Here is a 21,793-nt window from a genome sequence, read left to right on the forward strand (position 1 = left end):
ATCTTCCGAATGGGCTTTCCAGCTTGTCCAGTCCCAGCTGCTCTTACCAACTATAACACTACAGAACTGATCTCTGTCTCTCTCTCTCTCTCCCTCTCTCTCTCTGACTCTCTGAGAGAAAGCCTGTTTGACTCTCTCTGCTTGCAAAATCACATGACCCTCTCAGAACATCAAGCTCTCTCCCAGACAGCAGCGGCTCCAACAAGATCTTTCATCTGTTGTAAACAACAATCCATTAGTGAAGTCTTGAGCACTCTTCAAAGCTCTTGCGAAAGCCATGGAACTGATATGTCTAGCATGGGGCAGAGCTCCAATATTTCAAATTAGATCTGTTTTAAAGTGTTTGCATGTGACCTACTCTAACAAACGTTTCCCAATTTATCTCCCAAAAACATTTCTATATACTCTATATACTCTCTCACAAGTGGCCTGGGATAGGGGTCACTGCTCCGTGTGTTACCAGGGGCCTGGGTTAGGGGCCACCACTCTATGTGTTACCAGGGGCCTGGGTTAGGGGCCACCACTCTGTGTGTTACCAGGTGCCTGGGTTAGGGGTCACCACTGTTACTAGGGGCCTGGGTTAGGGGTCACCTCTCTGTGTGTTTCCAGGGGCCTGGGTTAGGGGTCACCACTCCATGTGTTTCCAGGGACCTGGGTTAGGGGTCACCACTCCATGTGTTTCTAGGGGCCTGGGTTAGGGGTCACCTCTCTGTGTGTTTCCAGGGGCCCTGTCCATTGTCAAGGCATTGGATTGCGAAGAGCAATGTTCGTTCAATCTTTCGGTGGAAGCATCGGACCACGGCACCTTCAGCCGCACTACCGTTCAGTTCCTTCACGTTCAGGTGATCGACATAAACGATGAGCGACCGCAGTTTGAGCAGGAAACATATGAGGCCCGGATTGCCGAGAACCAACCACCGGGCACGCTGGTTTCCCAGCTGCAAGCGAATGACAGAGACCAAGGTACGTGGTGACAGCTTCCAAACCGACAGCTCCTGGGTCTGACAATTACTGGGCACTGGGCTCTGTCGTGTTGTGATGGTCCCGTCCAGCAGTGCTGGAGGCTGTCTCACTGAGAGACCATTTCACGCAGAGTCAATCAGCGAGGAATTTGGAGTCTGGAACAGAAAACAGGTCACTGAATCCGTCATCAGATGGGCTTCAGCAAACTACTCGCAGACCCAGCCTGGCCTGTCGGAAACCCAGCAGTAATAGGGACCCATAACTACCTGGCCAAACTCTGGGGCAGTGGGGATGGGGAATAAATGCTACCACAGTGCCTGAGTGGTGCGTTAACCAAACTGGAGGCTCATGACGGGGAGCAGAGCCTCGGACGGATCCTCGGCGGGAGGTTTGGGATGACTCCTCGGTGGGGGGGGTTTGGGTTGAATCCTCAATGGTGGGAGTTTGGGTTGAATCCTCGGTGGGGGTGGGGTTGGGTTGAATCCTCAGTGGAGGAGGGGTTTGGGATGAATCCTAGGTGGGGGGGTGTTTGGGTTGAATCCTTGGTGGGGGGGGAGTTTGGGATGAATCCTAGGTGGGGGGAGTTTGGGTTGACTCCTCGGTTGGGGGGGTGTGGGTTGAATCCTTGGTGGGGGGGCGGTTTAGGATGAATCCTTGGCAGGGAGGAGTTTGGGATGAATCCTCAGTGGTGACATTGGAGGGTTGTGTTTTCTATGACCCCAGGCTCCAACGGGCTCCTGACGTACGGTGGGGTCGTGGATCCGAGCTTCTCCATTGACCCTGCCTCAGGGGTTATCAGTACCAGTTGTACTTTGGACAGAGAAGAGCAGGATTTCTATTTAATCACAGGTAAAGAGCATTGGGGAATAGAGGGGGAAAAGAGGTTGGACTCTCCATTCTCCCATCTCTCCCCACCCCATCCTTCTGTCTCTCCATCCATCCTTTTTCCCTCCCTCAGTCTTTTTATCCTTATCTTTCTCTCCTCCCACTCTCTCTCCCCCTCCCTCTCCCTCTCTCCCTTACTCTTTTCCCCTTTCTCTTACTCACTCCCTTTATTTCCATCTCCTCTCTCTCTCTCCCTCTCTCATACGCCATCCTTCTCTCACACACTGACTGTCTTTTCAACGAGATAATTGGTCCTCTCACCTGCACACTGTCACTCACTCTCACGCCACCTCGCTCGCTCCCCCACCTTCTCCCCACCCCTTAGCCTTGACCCCACCCCTCACCCTTGTCTCCACCCCATCACACCCCACCCCTCATCCTTGTCCCCACCCCCTCGCACCTCGTTGTGCCCTGCCCCTTGCCCTTGTCTTCGCCCCTGTCCCCGCCCCTCACCCTTCTCCCCACCCCCTCACACCCCACCCCTCATGCCTCGCTCCTCACCCTTGTCCTCGCACCTCGCCCCTTGCCCTTGTCCCTGCCCCCTCGCCCGTCCTTGCCCTTGTCCCCGCCCCCTCACACCCCACCCCTCGCTCTTGTCCCTGCCCCATTGTACTCTCTTGCTCTCTCTCTCTCTCTCTCTCTCTCTCCTACCTCTGATTGAGTGCATTTATTTTCCAGTTTATGCTAAAGATGGTGGAATTCCTCCAAACTTTGCCACGGTGACAGTTTCCATCAGGGTTGAGGATGAAAATGACCACAGCCCCCGCTTTGATAAGGACGTGTATCAGCTGCAGGTCCCAGAAAACCAGCATCGTGTGACGCTGTTCACGATTAAGGCCACTGACCAAGACTCGGGTGAAAATGGCCGTGTGGAATATGGGTTAATTGGTGAGGAAGTGTGTCTGAAAGAGGCTGTGGATGTGGTGTGAATGGGCACCCAGCTTGTGAAAGAAACCCAGAACTATGTGATTAACGTCAAGCAGATGTGAACGTCCCTGAGAGGAAGTTGTGCGATTTCCAGTGCTTCTTCCGATACACAGAGGCTTGTCAAGCTCATCGGGAAATCATTTTGGGGACCTGAGGGGTTGGAAGGCTGCAGGGGCTTCCAGGGGAAGTGGGAGAGATAGGGACAGCTACAACGTTGAAAAAACATTGCCTAGGTCTGTGGATATGAAATGTTTAGAGGGATATGAACCAAATGGAACTAAGGCACAGGTATGGAAAGGGTTCTCACAAGTAGCATTTGACAGTTCTTGGCCTGTACTTGTTGGAATTTAGGAGATTGGGTAGCACAGACTCATGGGCCGTATGGCCCTTTACCGTGCTATATGTCTAAACGACTAAATCTCATTGAAACATTTCATATGTTGAAAGTTGTGGACAGAGAAAATGTAGAAAGGTTGTTTCCCCATGGTGGGAGAATCCAGGACAAGAGGGAACAACTTTAGGAGTGAAGGGCGTCCGCTCAGAACAGAGATGGGGAGGAATTTCTCCATTCAGAGGGCAGTGAATCTGTGGAATTTGTTGCCACGGGTGGTGGTGGAGGCTGGGTCATTGGGTGTATTTAAGTCAGAGATTGATAGGTTCTTGATTAGCCAGGACATCAAAGGTTATGAGGAGAAGGCCAGGCAGTGGGGTTGAGTGGGGAAATGGATCGGCTCAAGACTGAGTGACAGGGCAGACTTGATGGGCTCAGTGGCCTATTTCTGCTCCTATCTCTTATGGACATAACAATGTGAAACAACAGAGGGACCTTTGGGGTCCAGGTCCCTGAAATCCCTCAAGGTTGCCACGCAGGTTGACAGGAGATGCACGGTACCCTGGCCCTCATTAGTTGGGGGATTGAGTTCAGGAGCCAGGAGGTACTGTTGCAGCACTAATAACCTCCGGTGTGTTGCTTTAATTTCTGGTTGCCTCTGTGTTGGGAGGAGAGAGTTCAGCAGGTCCGAGAGATAACGAATCTGAACATAGGCTAAGAACAGAGATTAACAGGAGGGTTAAACACACAGCCCCCCACCACCCCCCACCTCTCTCTTAGCAGTCATGACACACTAATAAACAGGAACCTAATCACCATGTTGTTTAGGACAACCTGAAACTTAAAATTTTCACCTTAAAGTCGGGGTCATCCCATACAAATGGTCTAAAATTCCTACCTTGATGAAGGTATCCACACGGCCTCCATCTTCCCACTGGCTCCGACACAATCTCGCGCATGCCCCATTAATTATTTGCGAAGTCTCAGTGCTCCTCCGTGGGATCGATCTACCCAGTCTGACTGCTGACGGCTCTATACAAGCTTTAAACTGCCCGATACAGGAGCCGACAGTGGTTTATTTTAAAATATCCGAATAAAATTTAAATGATAATTGGTTATTAAAATATTGCGATTTGCTTTTAACAGAGTCAACCGGTAAGTGCCAGATTTTGGAGGGAGGCATTGATCAAAATGAACATTTTAGATGGAAATGCTGGGTCGTCCTATACCACAGTGTACATGGTGCACCAAACTAGTATATCCCATGAACCTGGTCTCCTCATGGTCCATGGCTTGGGATCTGGGGCAGGCCCAATGCAGCCTGTCCTCCAGTGGTCTTGGGGGAGCAGCAGGTAGAGCGATTTGCTCCACGTGGTGATCTCTTACAATGCAGGGTCCACGCATTTGAACTGAGAGGATCAATCGCACATCAGCCTAACTGTGGGCAGATCTAACCAGTGATTGGCACCTGGAGGACCAATCACACATCAGCTGTGAGGGCCAATAACACATCAGCCTCATAGGTGGGCAGATTGGCCGGCTGGAAAGATAATGTGACCCTCCCATTACATCTTCATGACAGGAAGGATGTGGAAGCTGTGGAGAAGGGCAGAGGAGATTTACCAGGATGTTGCCTGGATCGGGAAACAAGTCTGATGAGGCAAGATTAGTAGAGCTGGGACTTTTCTCTTGGAGCATTGAAGGATGAGAAGAGACTTTATAGAGGCATAGATGGGGTGGACAGTCAGCACCTGTTTCCCAGGATGACATCTGTACAAGGCGAGGGGAGGAAAGTTTAGGGGAGATGAGTTGTGTTTTACACAGAGGATGGTGGGGCCTGGAATGCATTGCCAGGGGTGGTGGTGGAGGCTGGAACAATAGGGACATTCAAAAGACCCTTCAACAAACACATGGATGCAAGAAAAATAGAGGGTTCTGGGTTTAATGTACGCAAGGATTAGACTGTAATGGAACAGCCTTTTCATGACTCAGAGCAACATCATCAACTGTGCTACAAGGTTCAACATTCACACTAGCTTGAATCGACAACCTTGTTGGCATGGGCAAGATGGGTCATCCACGTACCTGCCTAAATTCTTCTTAAATCTTAAAATTGAGCCCACATTCACCACTTCAGCTGGCAGTTCGTTCCACACTCCCACCCCTCTCTGTGTGAAGAAGATACCCCTCATGTTCCCCCTAAACTTTTCCCCTTTCACCCTTAACTCCCCATGTCCTCTGGTTTGTATCTCGCATCCACTCAAAGGAAAAAGCCAATCTACATTTACTCTGTCTGTCCCCCTCATAATTTGAAATACCTCGATCAAATCTCCCCTCATTCTTCTACACTCCAGGGAATAAAGTCCTCACCTGTTGAACCTTTCCCTGTAACTTAGTTCCTGAAGTCCGGGCAACATCCTAGTAAATCTTCTCTGCACTCTTTCTATCTTATTCATATCTTTCCTGTAGTTTGGTGACCAAAACTGCACACAATATTGTAAATTGGGCCTCACCAATGTCTTATACAACTTTACCATAACATCCCAACTCCTGTACTCAATATTTTGATTTTTGAAGGCCAATATGCCAAAAGCTCTCTTTACAACCCTGTCCACCTGTGATGCCTCTTTCAGGGAATTGTTTATCTGTGTTCCCAGATCGCTGATGTCTGGAAACATTCCCCACACTCCCTCCCACCCCTTCAGATCCTTAACCTGCTGTGGAACCACTTTCTTTGTTTTAGCCTGGGCAGAGAAACCCATCTTTACCCACATTTTAAACCTGTTGGTGAGATTTCTTGTTGCCCAGAATTCATGCACTCAGTGGCTCTCCTGTGACACAAGGAAATGTGGACCTTTCTCCAACTGATCTGTTCATTTGTCCTGAACTTTCAACACTAGTGAAATATTCCAACATTTTGCTGGATGACCTCTGCCCCTCCCCAGTTCTCTCTCTGTGTCCTGTGATATGCCTTCCCAGTCTGTCGGCTCCATCTGTGGCCAAGCTCGTCCCCTGAGCCCCTTCTGCCAAACACCCCTGGTGTCTGACACCCGCAACCACTCCACTCTCACCTGGCTCAATCACCCACTTGTCTCTCTGCCCCCCCCCCCCCCCCCCCACAACTCCACCCCATCCCCTCACCTAACACCTGCTGGCCCATCTTTCCTCTTTATACTGGCCATCTCCCCTCTCCACAGTCAGTCCCCAACCCAAAAATGGACAATTTCTCCCCCCACAGATGCTGCTCTACCCACTGAGTTTCCCCAGAGGTTTTGTTTCTCGGTCCAGAGTGTCTCCCCAGCCTTTTATTCCCACTCCTGCCAGTGAAGGGAAGGGTCCTGTTATCATCTGATCCACTTACTGACGCAAGTAGCCCTCCATGTGCCTCTATCCCTCCCTCCACGTTCTCCCATCACTAGGACTTGGTGGGGGTGTGTGTGGATATGTGTATGCGTGTGTGTGTTTTCTGTGAGTGAGTGGGTGTGGGTGTGTGTGTGTGTGACTGTGTGTGTGTGTGTGTGTGTGTGTGTGTGTGTGTGAATGGGTCCCAAGGGTAACGAGTGTGAGCACAGCTGATTGAACAGTAATTTTTATTTACATGTGTAGGGGGGGTCATAACGAGTAAAAGATACTCACATACACACACTTGTCGGATTAAACAATACACTCACAACCACTCGCGGGTAGAAGGCTTTACAATCAAGTTACTGCATGCGATACCCGCCAGCCCCTGATATCCCTGGCAGGCACGGCTCTGATCTAATGAAACTAGGGACACTAGGCCCACAATACCACAGCTCCCAGCCCTTTGTCTGCGTACATCTTTCCAACGGTCCTCCAGCATTGCCCATGGTTCCCATCCTGGACTGGAGTTCGACTTCGTCCCAGAAGAGAAAGAGGGAAATGGTCGACATGTGGTAGGCTTTATAGAGGCATCGGCTGGAAGGTCCGGCTCAGGTATCGATAAGGAGCCAATAACCAGGTGTTCACTGACCTGTGGGCAGGACTCGACTTTGATTGGCAGCTGAGGTGACTTCCAACTAGGTTCCAGACGACCATCCCACCGAGCCACTATTAAATCCAGCCTTGAGCACATGTGGAACTTACAGATCAACACACAGCCTGCCAGGGGAACCCAGCGTCAATGGCAGCAAGGTCGTCGTTTTGAGCCAGACCCCTTCATCGAGGCTGTGGAAATGTCATAGAGAAGCTGGTGTACATAGCACAGGGGCCCGAGTGGGACTGGTGAACCAGGGGCAGAGGCAGGGAAGTTGCAGAAGGGAGAGGGGCAAGAGGAATCCCACATGGGGGAACGGGATGCTGGTGTCTGGATCTGATCTGTGGAGAAGGCGAGGATGGTGGGACAGAGAGAGGGAGGTGGAGCAGATGAGACAGTGGAAGAATCCAGTGGGGAGGAAGGGGTAGGGATGGGATGTCATCAAATAGGAAGGAGGATGAAAATGAGTGGGGTCTGGGTGGGAAAGGGGAAGAGCAGAAGGGGAACAGAGATGAGAGTAGCTCATTACCGGAAATTGGAACATTCTGTGTCCAAACCAGTGGGACGTCTGCACTGTATTACACACAGTGTTTCCCTGGGAAACTGCCAATAAACACAGCAAATATAAGGTGTTGTTCCTCAGTTTACAAATTCAAATGTTTCATTCGACTACCAGTAGAACCCAACAGAACATCGTTCTCTGGTCCACAGGGCAGAATTCGCAGACACGCATGACACACATATGTACAGATATTAAAATAAATATTATTAATAAATAATTATTACATTGGACCTCACTCTGGGAGTGGAAGACAGACAGGTCAGGGTGGGAACGGGAGGGGGGTTGAAATGGCAGCAACTGGAAGATCAGGATGGTCATTGTGGACAGAATGCAGTTGCTCTGTGAAACAGACCCCAAGTCTCCGTTGGTCTCACCGACGTTGAGGAGGCCACACCGGGAGCACCGAGTGGAGTTGGTGAGGTTGGACGGGATGACTCTTTGCCTCATCTGGAAGGGTTGGTTGGGACTCTGCATGGTCATTGGGGGGGGAGGAGGAAGTGTTTCACCTGTAATTGCATGGGAAAGTACTGGGGATTATGGAGAGATGGGGAGGGACGAGCGGACAAGGGAATCATGTCAGGGATCCCTGCAGAAGGGAAGTGGTGGGAGGATTAGATGTATCTGGTAGTGGGGTCTAGCTGCATCTGGTGGAACTATCGCAGGGTGATGTGCTGAACCCATTTCCACCCTCTGCCATGGATCAAATGAATCTTTACAACTTTACCAGCCTGCTATGTGGGATCACGTCTGCACCTTCTGTGATGTGCTCCCCAAACTGTAGACCAACTCAATCAACCCTGGAGTGAAATGTCATCCAAAGCCGTGCCAATAAATCTCTCGGCGCCAGTTGGCACTGGCCCATCTCTGATGGGTGGTAACCAGAACTGAACACAATGCCCCATTGTGATCTGATTCATATTTTGTACAAACTAGGCAGAAAAGATTCTTCCTAATAAAAGGAGCTCTGGTTTTGAACATTGTGTTTGATTGGGACAGGATTGGTTAAAGGAGAGAGTGATGGGTGGGAGCAGGTTTTTTTCAGGCTGTGTCGCAAAGGGTCATTACTCCACCTTGAGGGAAGAGACCAGATCCATTGTGTCCAAGTTGATCTGTGGGGAAAGGGACAAGATACCCCACATGGTGTCTCCGCTAGACGGCAAACGGAGAGAGCAGGACATTAGTGGAAGGGAGAGAGGCTGCAGAAGGAATGGTGTCCGCATATTGGCAGATGCAATGTGGCCCTTCCTGCAGAAAGGGTGGGAAGTCATGCTCCATGTGTCTGGAGCTTCCAGTGTGCTCACACTGGAAGCTGTGGAGAAGGTACATGGGACAAGCTCTGGGATGAGGGGTTGATGAATGTGGAGCGGGCCACTCCGATACCCTTTATGGATTCAGAAAAAGGAATGGTCTCATTGAAACTGACAAGATTCTGTAGAGAATTCCAGCCCTGTCTATAAGGAGTTTGTTCATTCTCCCAGTGTCAGCATGGATTTCCACCGGTTTCGTCCCACCCTTCAAAATGTACAGGAGGTTGTAGGTTAATTGGGGTAATTGGCCAGCATAGGTACATGGGCTGGAATGGCCTGTTACCCCGCTGCATGTCTAAAGTTAATAAATTTTTAAAAGTGGAAGGGTGAGCCGTGAGGAGATGTTTCACTGGGAAGAGAAACTGGAGACAAGGATGAACTTCAGCATGAAGGACGTACGGGAGGGAACATTGAGGGAGGTCTTGGGGCTGGAGAATGCAATGGGGACAAGCACTTTACATCCATGCACTTGCTCTGCAATAACTGCCGCTTCTCCTTCCAGAAGGTGATGTGAACGGACACTTTACCATTGACCGGAACAGTGGAATCTTATCCACAAATGGTGGTCTGGATAGGGAATCCATTGCACTCTACACCCTGACCGTTGTTGCGTGGGATCATGGAAATCCTCAACGCAGCAGCTCTGTCTCAGTGCTGGTACACGTCTTGGACATCAATGACAATTCTCCCACCTTCCAGGAGTCCAGCTATGTGGCGGAGGTCCCGGAGAACAGTGCTGTTGGGTCTGTGGTTGTACAGGTGTTTGCATCTGATGTTGACGTGGGCTCCAATGGAGAGGTCTTCTATTACCTGAGCAGGGAGTCGCTGGGCATGTTCAGCATTGACAAGGTGGGGAAGGTCAGCACGGCCATGCCCCTGGATCGGGAGAAGCAGACAGCGTACACTTTCCTGGTACAAGCTGTGGACTCTGCGCCCTCCGATCCGAGGAGTTCCAGCACTTGGGTGGAAGTCATCGTGAAGGACGTAAATGACAATTCTCCGCACTTCCTCACTGACCCACTCATCGTCAACATCTCCAAACACACTCCGGTCAACCAGGTGGTGGCGACCATGAAGGCAGAGGACAAGGACTTTGGTGCCAATGCCTCTATATTCTACCGCTTCTCTGCCATGGTGGCTGGATTTGGCATCAACTCCTTCACTGGGGAGATCCGGCTGATGAGGTCAGCTGGCACCATGAGCCTGCGTGAGCGCACACTGTTTGTGGTAGCGACGGACCAAGGCTCACCCGCTCGCTCCGCCACCGGCGTCGTGATGGTTCACCTGAGGGAGGAGCGCTACCGGGGCCTTCGCTTCAGACGCAGCATCAGCGATGTGGTGCTGGCCGAGAACTCCACACCAGGTAATGGTCCCGGCCCAAACCTTGCAGCTGCGCATCACGCATGACACGCCACACACCCCACCTTGACACGCCACACACCCCACCATGACATGCCACACACCCCACCTTGACACGCCACGCACCCCACCTTGACACGCCACACACCCCACCATGACATGCCACACACCCCACCATGATACGCCACACACCCCACCATGACACGCCACACACCCCACCTTGAAACGCCACACATCCCACCATGGTAAACTGATTCTGACATCTCTGCTTCTCACAAGCTTCCTACTTCTATCGAGCCACACCCACCTGTGCCTCTCGGGAGAAGCAATCCCAGAGCATCCACTCCAGTCCTCCAGCCCAGCCAGCCCTCAGTCCATCATGTTGATACCATGTCTGGCTCAATACCCTGTGCTGAACAGAACTACGCACAACACTCGTAGCACTGGAACACGAGATCCTACCCAGTATGCAGGCCTCAGCAATGATTGCAAAGGTTCTCCATCCGTATACACTCTGCCAGTTTCCTGAGTAAATACTGATGCAAAAAAACTGTTTGCGATCTTCCCCCATCTCGTGAGACTCCACACGTAGACGACCACTCGGACCCTCTAGGGGACCAATTTTGTCCCTTACTATCCTTTTACTCTTAACATACCTGTAGAAACCCTTCGGGTTTATCTTCACATTATCTGCCAAAGCAACTTCATGTCTTCTTTTTGCCTTCCTCATTTCCTTCTTGAGTATTTTCTTACATTTTCTATTCTCTTCAGGTACTTCATTTGCTCCTTGTTGCCTATACCTGCCACACACCTCTCTCTTCTTCTTAACCAGATCGCCAATATCCCTTGAAATCAAGGTTCCCTGTGCCTGTTCTCTTTGCCTTTAATCCTGACAGGAACATGCAAACTCTGCCCTCTAAGATCTCACCTTTGAAGGCCATCCACTTGCCGGACACATCCTTGCCAGAAAACAACTTATTCCCATCCACTCTTCCTAGATCCTTTCTCATTTCCACAAAATTGGCCTTTCTCCAATTTAGAATCTCAACTCGAGGACCAGATCTATCCATATCCATAATTAACTTGAAACTAATGGTATTAAGGTCACTGGACCCGAAACCTTTGCCTACACATGCATCTGTCACCTGACCTGTCTTGTTCCCAATAGGAGATCAAGTACTGCATCCTCTCCAGCTGGTATCTTTATATATTGATTCAGAAAACTTTCCTGAACACATTTGACAAATTCCAAGCCATCCAGCCCTTTTACAGTATGGGAGTCCCAGATGATATTTGTAAAGTTAAAATCTCTGTCAACCACAACTTTCTGCTTCTTACACTGGACTATTATCTCTCTACAGATTTGCACCTCCAATTCTCTCTGATATTGGGCGGTCTATAATACAACCCTATCACTGTGGTCTCACCTTTCCCATTCCTCAGCTCCACCCATGGCCTCCTCTGGGTTGTCCTGACTAAACACACCTGTGATATTTTCCCTGACAAGCAATGCCACTCCTCCCCCCTTCATCCCTCCCCCTCTATCACATCTGAAACAACAGAACCCCGGAACATTGAGCTGCCAGTCCTGCCCCTCCTACAACCAAGTCGTAATAATGTCGTAATCCCACCTGCCAATCCGCACCCTAAGCTCATCTGCCTTTCCAACAATTCTCCTCGCATTGAAATAAATACACCTGAGAACATTTCTGTCCCGTACCACCCTTTGATTCCTGTCTATACCTGCAGTCCTCACATGACCTTTATCCTCCTCCTTCTCACTAACTGCTCTAACATTCTCTGCATCTCCTCTTTCACATGATGATGTGCATCAGGATAGAACCATAGAAAGTTGAAGCACAGAAAAGAGGACATTCGACCCTTCTGGTCTGTGCTAACCAATAAAACTAGCTAGTCTCACTGACCTGCTCCCATCCATGTATTTATCAATTTATTTTTAAAGCTCAAGATTGAATCTGCATTCACTACGCCAGATGGCAGCTCATTCCACACTCCTACTGCTCTCTGAGTGAAAAATGTCCCCCTAATGTTCCCCTTGTACCCCTCCCCTTTCAGCCTAAAGCTATGACCTCTCGTATTGACCTCCCCCACTCTAAATGGGAACATCCCACTCACATCTACTCTGTCTATACCCCTCATAATCTTATAAACCTTGTTCAAGTCTCCCCCCATCCTTCTTCGTTCCAAAGAGTATAGTCCTAACCTGTTTAATCTTTCCCGGTAACTCGACTCCTGGAAACCCGGCAACATCCTCATAAATCTTCTCCACACTCTTTCAATCTTATTGGTATCTTTCCAGCTGCTGGGGGACCAGAACGGTACACAATATTCTAACTATAGCCTCACCAATTACTTGAATAACTTCAACATAACATCCCAACTCCTATACTCAATACAGGCCAAGATGCCAAAAGCTTTCTTTACAATCCTGTCCACTTGCAACGCCACCTTGTATTCCCAGATCCATTTGCTCCTCCGCTCTCCTCAATGGCCAACTATTTACCGTGTACGTCCTACCCTGATTCGCTCTGCCAAAGTGCAACACTTCACACTTGTCTGAATCAAATTCCATCAGCCATTTATTCTTCTACTCACCATTATAACCATAAAACCATATAACCACTTACAGCACAGAACAGGCCAGTTCGGCCCTCCTAGTTCATGCCGTAACAAATCCCCACCCTCCTAGTCCAACTGACCAGCACCCGGTCCATACCCCTCTAGTCCTCTCCTATCCATGTAACGATCCAGTCTTTCCTTAAATGTAACCAATGATCCCGCCTCGACCACGTCTGCCGGAAGCTCATTCCACATCCCCACCACCCTCTGCATAAAGAAATTTCCCTTCATGTTCCCCTTATAATTTTCCCCCTTCAATCTTAAACCATGTCCTCTAGTTTGAATCTCCCCCACTCTTAATTGAAAAAGCCTATCCACATTTACTCTGTCTGTCCCTTTTAAAATCTTAAACACCTCTATCAAGTCCCCTCTCAATCTTCTACGCTCCAGAGAAAAAAGCCCCAGTCTGCACAACCTTTCCCTAGAACTCAGACCCTGAAATCCTGTCAACATTCTCGTGAACCTTCTCTGCACTCTCTCTATTTTGTTTATATCTTTCCTATAATTTGGTGACCAAAACTGCACACAGTACTCCAAATTTGGCCTCACCAATGCCTTGTACAATTTCATCATAACCTCCCTACTCTTGAATTCAATACTCCGATTTATGAAGGCCAACATTCCAAATGCCTTCTTCACCACACCATCTACCTGAGTATCAGCCTTGAGGGTACTATTTACCATAACTCCTAAAACCCTTTGTTGCTCTGCACTCCTCAATTGTCTACCATTCAATGTATATGACCTATTTAGATTTGCCTTTCCAAAATGTAGCACCTCACATTTATCTGTATTAAATTCCATCAGCCATTTCTCAGCCCACACCTCCAGCCTTCCTAAATCACCTTTTAATCTACGATAATCTTCCTCACTGTCCACAACACCACCAATCTTTGTGTCATCCGCAAACTTGCTTATCCAATTCTCCACCCCGACTTCCAGATCGTTAATATATATAACAAATAATAGTGGACCCATGACCGAGCCCTGAGGAACTCCACTAGTCACTGGCCTCCAATTGGACAAACAATTTTCTACCACTACTCTCTGACACCTCCCATCCAACCACTGCTGAATCCATTTCACTACCTCCTTATTTATACCTAATGCCTCCACCTTTTTTCCTAACCTCCTGTGGGGAACTTTGTCAAAAGCTTTACTAAAGTCTAAATAGACAACATCCACAGCTTTCCCTTCATCAACCTTTTTTGTAACCCCCTCGAAGAACTCAATCAGGTTTGTCAAGCATGATCTACCCCTGACAAAACCATGCTGATTACTCCCTATCAATCCTTGTACATCCAAAAATTTGTAAATAGCATCCCTCAGAACACTTTCCATCAACTTGCCCACCACAGACGTCAGACTCACAGGCCTATAATTCCCAGGTTTACATTTGGACCCTTTCTTAAACAGCGGAACCACATGCGCCGTCCTCCAATCCTTTGGCACTACCCCCGTGGTCAGTGACATCCTAAATATCTCTGTTAATGGCCCCACTATCTGTGCACAAGCCTCCCTGAGTGTCCTAGGGAATATTTTGTCCGGTCCCGGAGATTTATCCACCTTTATCTTTTTCAACACAGCCATCACTACCTCCTCGGTTATCCTTATATGCTTCATGACCTCCCCACTATTTTTCTTTACCTCAACTGGTTCAATATTTTTTTCCCTAGTGACATTTTCCAAATGTCATTAGATATGGGGATTGTGCCGGAGGATTGACGCATTGCGCATGTGGTTCCGTTATTTAAAAAGGGTTCAAGGAAGCCTGGCAATTATCGGCCTATATGTTTGACGTCTGTGGTAGGTAAATTAATGGAGAAAATTCTTAGAGATAGTACTTATAAACATCTGGATAGACAGGGTCTGATCAGGAGCACTCAACATGGATTTGTGGGAGGAAGGTCCTGTTTGACCAATCTGATTGAATTTTTTGAAGAGGTGACTAGGAATGTGGATGAGTGTAGCGCAGTGGATGTTGTCTATATGGACTTCAGTAAGGCCTTCGATAAGGTACCACGTGGAAGGTTAGTTAGGAAGGTGCAGTCTTTAGGTATAAATTTTGAGATAGTCAAATGGATTGAACATTGGCTGAAAGGGAGAGGCCAGAGAGTGGTAGTGGATAATTGTCTGTCAGGTTGGAGGCCAGTGACCAGTGGTGTGCCTCAAGGATCTGTATTGGGCCCATTGTTGTTCGTTATTTACATTAATGATCTAGATGATGGGGTGGTGAATTGGATTAGTAAATATGCAGACGATACTAAGATAGGTGGAATAGTGGATAATGAAGAAGGTTTTCAAGGATTGCAGAGGGATTTGGGCTGCTTAGAAAAGTGGGCTGAAAAATGGCAGATGGAATTTAATGCTGATAAGTGTGAGGTGCTTCATTTTGGTAAGAAGAATCAGAACAGGACATACGTGGTAAATGGGAGAGCATTGATGAATACAGAAGAGCAGAAAGATTTAGGAGTAACGGTACATCGTTCCCTGAAGGTAGAAACTCACGTGAATAGGGTGGTGAAGAAGGCTTTTAGTATGCTGGCCTTTATCAATCATTGCATGGAATATAGGAGTTGGGAGGTGATGTTGAGATTGTATAAGACGTTGGTGCGGCCTAATTTGGAGTTCTGTGTGCAGTTCTGGTCGCCTAATTATAGGAAGGATATAAACAGAGTGGAGAGAGTGCAGAGAAGGTTTACCAGAATGTTACCTGGGTTTAAGCATCTAGAGTATAGGGAGAGATTGGACAGATTAGGTCTTTATTCTTTGGAGCGTAGAAGGTTGAGAGGGGATTTGATAGAAGTATTTAAGATTATGAAAGGGATAGACAGAGTGGATGTGGATAGACTATTTCCGTTAAGAGGAGGAAAGATTAAAACAAGAGGACATGAGTTAAGAATTAAGGGGCAGAGGTTTAGAGGTAACATGAGGGGGAAATTCTTTTCTCAGAGAGTGGTAGACGTGTGGAATGAGCTTCCGGGAGAAATAGTGGCGGCGGAGTCAATTGTATTATTTAAGAAAAGGTTGGACAGGTATATGGATGAGAAGAAGATGGAGGGTTATGGGCATTGTGCAGGGAGGTGGGACTAGAAAGGGGTGTTTGGTTCGGTGCGGACTAGAAGGGCCTAATGGCCTGTTTCCGTGCTGTAATTGTTATGTTATGTTATGTTATGAATACCGAGGCAAAGAAATCATTCAAAATTTCACCCATTTCCTCTGACTTCTCACTTAGCCTACCCTCGCTATCTACAAGGGGTCCAATTTTATCCTCACTAATCTTTTACTTTTAATGCACCTATAGAAACCCTTTGGATTTATTTTTACTCTGTCTGCCAAAGCCTTTCTAATTTCTTTCTTAAGATTCCTTCTACACTCCTTGTAGTCCTCCTTCAACTTCTCTGCTCCCTGCTCTTTATACCTCTTGTACACCTCCCTTTTTCTCCTAACCAAATTTCCAATATTCCTCGAAAACCAAGCCTCCCTATGACTTCCAGCCTTTCCTTTGATCCTCACTGGGACATAACTACTCTGTACCCGCAAAATTTATTTTTTTGAATATCCTCCATTTTTCATTTACGCCCTCACCTGAAAATATCCTGTCCCACTCAATACTCCCCAAATACCTTCTTATTCCTTCGAAATTTGCTCTTCTCCAATCCAGAACCTCAACTTTAGGCCCCTCCTTGCTCTTCCCTAAAACTACCTTAAAACTAACAGAATTATGATCACTAGACCCAATTGGATCTCCAACATTAATGTCTGATACCTGACCTAGCTCGTCCCCTAACAAAAGATTCAGTATTACACCGTCCTGAGTTGGTTCTTCTACTAATTGATTCAGAAAACAATCTTGAACACATTTAACGATCTCTAGCCCATCCAGCCCTCTAACTGTATGGGTATCCCAATCAATGCAGGGGGGTGGGGAACAGAGGGTGAGAGCAGTGTCCAGGGAGTATGGCCACCTAGCTAGGAATAAAAAAGATAACAAAGGTAGGATGGAGATTAGGGTAGAAGGTAAAAAAGAGAATATATGTGAGGGTCATTCTCTGAGATGCATATATTTTAATGCAAGAAGCATAGTGAACAAGGTAGATGAGCTGAGAGCATGGATAGATACTTGGGGTCACGATATTGTGGCAATTAGTGAGACCTGGCTACAGGAGGGGCAGGACTGGCAACTTAATGTTCCAGGATACATTTGTTTTAGATGTGATAGATCAGGGGGTAAAAAAGGAGGAGGAGTTGCTCTGCTTGTTAGGGAGGACATTACTGCCGTGAGGTGGCAGGATGGTATGGAGGGATTGACCAGTGAGGCTGTTTGGGTGGAATTGAGGGGTGGAGGAGGCAAGAGGGTGCTAATAGGGGTGTATTACAGACCACCAAATGGGCCAAGGGAATTAGAGGAACAAATTTGTAGGGAGATAACGTATATGTGTGAAAATCATAGGGTAGTGATCATGGGAGATTTTAACTTCCCACACATTGATTGGGATACCCATACGGTTAGAGGGCTGGATGGGCTGGAGTTCGTTAAATGTGTTCAGGATTGTTTTCTAAATCAGTTAGTAGAAGAACCGACTCAGGGTGGTGTAATACTGGATCTCCTGTTAGGGAACGAGCTAGGTCAGGTAGCAGACATTAATGTTGGAGAACCAATTGGGTCTAGTGATTATAATTCTGTTAGTTTTAGGGTAGTTTTAGGGAAGAGCAAGGAGAGGCCTAAAGTTGAGGTTCTGGATTGGAAAAGAGCAAATTTCGTAGGAATAAGAAGGGATTTGGGGAGTATTGAGTGGGACAGGATATTTTCAGGTAAGGATGTTAATGAAAAATGGAGGATATTCAAAAAAGAAATTTTGAGGGTACAGAGTAGTTATGTCCCAGTTTGGATCAAAGGAAAGGCTGGAAGTCATAGGGAGGCTTGGTTTTCGAGGAATATTGGAAATTTGGTTAGGAGAAAAAGGGAGGTGTACAAGAGGTATAAAGAGCAGGGAGCTGAGAAGTTGAAGGAGGACTACAAGGAGTGTAGAAGGAATCTTAAGAAAGAAATGAGAAAGGCCAAAAAAAGGCATGAAGAGGCTTTGGCTGACAGAGTAGAAATAAATCCAAAGGGTTTCTACAAGTACATTAAAAGTAAAAGATTAGTGAGAGATAAAATTGGACCCCTTGTAGATAGCGAGGGTAGGCTGAGTGAGAAGTCTGAGGAAATTGGGGAAATTTTGAATGATTTCTTTGCCTCGGTATTCACTAGGGAAAAAAATGTTGAACCAGTTGAAATAAAGAAAAATAGTGGGGAGGTCATGAAGCATGTAAGGATAACCGAGGAGGTAGTGATGGCTGTGTTAAAAAATATAAAGGTGGATAAATCTCCCGGACCGGACAAAATATTCCCTAGGACACTCAGGGAGGCTAGTGGACAGTTAGTGGGGCCATTAACAGAGATATTTAGGATGTCATTGACCAAGGTGGTGGTACCAAAAGATTGGAGGGTGGCGCATGTGGTTCCTCTATTTAAGAAAGGGTCCAAATGCAAACCTGGGAATTATAGGCCTGTAAGTCGGACGTCTGTGGTGGGCAAGTTGATGGAAAGTGTTCTGAGGGATGCTATTTACAAATTTTTGGAGGTACAAGGATTGATAGGGAGTAATCAGCATGGTTTTGTCAGGGGTAGATCATGCTTGACAAACCTGATTGAGTTCTTCGAGGGGGTTACAAAAAAGGTTGATGAAGGGAAAGCTGTGGATGTTGTCTATTTGGACTTTAGTAAAGCTATCGACAAAGTTCCCCACAGGAGGTTAGGAAAAAAGGTGGAGGCATTAGGTATAAATAAGGAGGTAGTGAAATGGATTCAGCAGTGGTTGGATGGAAGGTGTCAGAGAGTAGTGGTAGACAATTGTTTGTCCAATTGGAGGCCAGTGACTAGTGGAGTTCCTCAGGGTTCGGTCCTGGGTCCACTATTATTTGTTATATATATTAACGATCTGGAAGTAGGGGTGGAGAATTGGATAAGCAAGTTTGCGGATGACACAAAGATTGGTGGTGTTGTGGACAGTGAGGTAGATTACCGTAGATTAAAAGGTGATTTAGGAAGGCTGGAGGTGTGGGCTGAGAAATGGCTGATGGAATTTAATACAGATAAATGTGAGGTGCTCCAGTTTGGAAAGGCAAATTTAAATAGGTCATATACATTGAATGGTAGACAATTGAGGAGTGCAGAGCAACAAAGGGATTTAGGAGTGATGGTAAATAGTACCCTCAAGGCTGATACTCAGGTAGATGGTGTGAAGAAGGCATTTGGAATGTTGGCCTTCATAAATCGGAGTATTGAATTCAAGAGTAGGGAGGTTATGATGAAATTGTACAAGGCATTGGTGAGGCCAAATTTGGAGTACTGTGTACAGTTTTGGTCACCAAATTATAGGAAAGATATAAACAAAATAGAGAGAGTGCAGAGAAGGTTCACGAGAATGTTGACAGGATTTCAGGGTCTGAGTTCCAGGGAAAGGTTGTGCAGACTGGGGCTTTTTTCTCTGGAGTGTAGAAAATTGAGAGGCGACTTGATAGAGGTGTTTAAGATTTTAAAAGGGACAGACAGAGTAAATGTGGATAGGCTTTTTCAATTAAGAAAGGGGGAGATTCAAACTAGAGGACATGGTTTAAGATTGAAGGGGGAAAATTATAAGGGGAACATGAGGGGAAATTTCTTTACGCAGAGGGTGGTGGGGATGTGGAATGAGCTTCTGGCAGACGTGGTCGAGGGGGGATCATTGGTTACATTTAAGGAAAGACTGGATCGTTGCATGGATAGGAGGGGACTAGAGAGGTATGGACCGGGTGCTGGTCAGTGGGACTAGGAGGGTGGGGATTTGCTACAGCATGGACTAGTAGGGCCGAACTGGCCTGTTCTGTGCTGTAACTGGTTATATGGTTATGGTTATATGGAAGTTAAAATCTCCCATGATCACTACCTTATGATTCTCACACATATACGTTATCTCCCTACAAATTTGTTCCTCTAATTTTCTTGGCCCATTTGGTGGTCTGTAATATCCTCCAGGATTTCAGCATTATCCAGAACCAGCCACAACTTCCACTCCCCACCCCTGTCTGCTTTCTGCAGGAATCAGTCTCCCTCACCCCCCCATCTCCCCTTCCTCCCGTCTCCCCCCCCCCTCCCCATCTGGCCCTCCCTCTACCTTACCTCCTTCCCATTTCCTTCCCCTCCCTCCCCATCTCCCATCTGCCCATCCCACCATCCCACTCCCTCATCTCCCCATCTCTCTCCTCCCTCTCTGACTCCCCCTCTCAATCTCCCCTTTTCTGTCTCTCTCCTCCTTGTCTCTCCACCCCAAATCCCCCCTCCCTCTGATTTCTGCCTCTCCATCTTCTTCTCTCTCCCCCTCCCTCTCTGTCTCTCCCCATCTCCATCTCCCTCTTTGACTCCCCATCTCACTCTTTCTTCTGTCTCCTCCTCCCTCCATCTCCCCCCCCCCTCACACCCTCCCTATCCTTTGTTCCATTATTCTGTCCCATCGTCCCAGCCTTCCTCTCTGAAGCTGGGGTCGTGCCTGCATCTGTTCTGCAGACTGGAGCTGGCTCGGGTACAGAGCCACAGTGCTATAGGCCACTGGGGAAAAGGCAGCAGAACAAGAAGGGAGGCTCGTCAACAACATAAAAGAGGACAGCAAAAGTTTTCAGATGTATTAAGAGTAAGAGCGAAGCAATAGTGGGCATCAGACGGCTGGTCACGGCACTGCAGAAGTGCTAATAGGAAACAAAGAAATGGTGGATGCTTCAACCAGTCTTTCGTGTCCATCTTCACTGTGCTGGCAAGACCCTGTGCCAGAAGTGCATGAGTTGGGGGCAGGAGTGAATCCAGTTGCCATGAAGGAGAAGGTCCTTGGGGAAGCTGTAGGGGCTGAAGTTGAACAACTCACCTGGACCAGGTGGACGACAACCCAGGGATCTGGAGGAGGGAGCTGAAGGGATTGTGAATGCACTAGAAATGATCGTTCAGGAATCACTTGAATCAGGAATGGTTCCAGACAACTGGGAAACTGCAAGCGTCACTCCTCCCTCGAAGGAGCAGGCTGGAAACTATAGGCCGATTAGCCTGGCCTCAGTGGTTGGCAGGATTCTAGCATCCATCATTAAAGATGAGGTTTCTGAATATATGACAGCACAAGGTGACAGGGGCAAAGTCAGCACGGTTTCCTTCAGGGAGATCTTGACTGTTGGAGGTCATTGGGGAAGTAACAGGGCAGAGAGTGTAAAGTCAGTGGATGTTGTTGAAGTGAACTTTCATGAGGCTGTTAAACAAGATAGGGGTTATTATGGGAAAATCTGATGTGGGTGGAAGACTAGGCGACTGGCAGAGGGTGTACAGTGGGAATAAGGAGGCCTTTTCTGGGTGGCTGCTGGTGACCAGTGGTGTTCCACAGGGGTCGGTGTTGGGTCTGCTATGTTTCCCATTGTGTGTCAGTGATTTAGATGATGGAATTGATGTCTTTGTGGCCAAGTTTCATAGTTCAGGTTTATTGTCAATGACTTACGTGACATCACGTACAACCCCGAGATTCTTTTCCCCACAGGCAAGGCAGGATTTCTACTTACCGGTGTTACATCTGTTCGTTGAAGAAGAATGACCTTGTGTGGGTTTAACGCTTAAACAACTTTATTTTTCGAGCTGCTTGAACCAACAACACACTCTGCCGTAGTCAACTTGCTGTTCCCACGCCAACCGTGCACATTTCCTACTGGGAGATGTAGTCCTTTATTCTTTGGCTTGGCTTCGCGGACGAAGATTTATGGAGGGGGTA

General features: G+C 47.7%; 1 protein-coding gene across 1 annotated transcript in view; it reads left to right on the plus strand.

The window, feature by feature from the left end:
• The window catches only part of LOC138740099 (protocadherin-16-like), a 177,915-nt gene that overhangs the window by 124,329 nt on the left and 31,793 nt on the right, over nucleotides 1–21,793 (plus strand). Inside the window, exons 11-14 of the mRNA XM_069892515.1 lie at nucleotides 724–963; nucleotides 1,687–1,812; nucleotides 2,527–2,736; nucleotides 9,475–10,335. Of these exons, the coding sequence (XP_069748616.1) occupies nucleotides 724–963; nucleotides 1,687–1,812; nucleotides 2,527–2,736; nucleotides 9,475–10,335 (1,437 nt within the window). The remainder of the gene's footprint in view (nucleotides 1–723; nucleotides 964–1,686; nucleotides 1,813–2,526; nucleotides 2,737–9,474; nucleotides 10,336–21,793) is intronic.

The sequence above is a fragment of the Narcine bancroftii genome, chromosome 7, assembly GCF_036971445.1.
Source record: "Narcine bancroftii isolate sNarBan1 chromosome 7, sNarBan1.hap1, whole genome shotgun sequence".
Lineage (NCBI taxonomy): Eukaryota > Metazoa > Chordata > Chondrichthyes > Torpediniformes > Narcinidae > Narcine > Narcine bancroftii.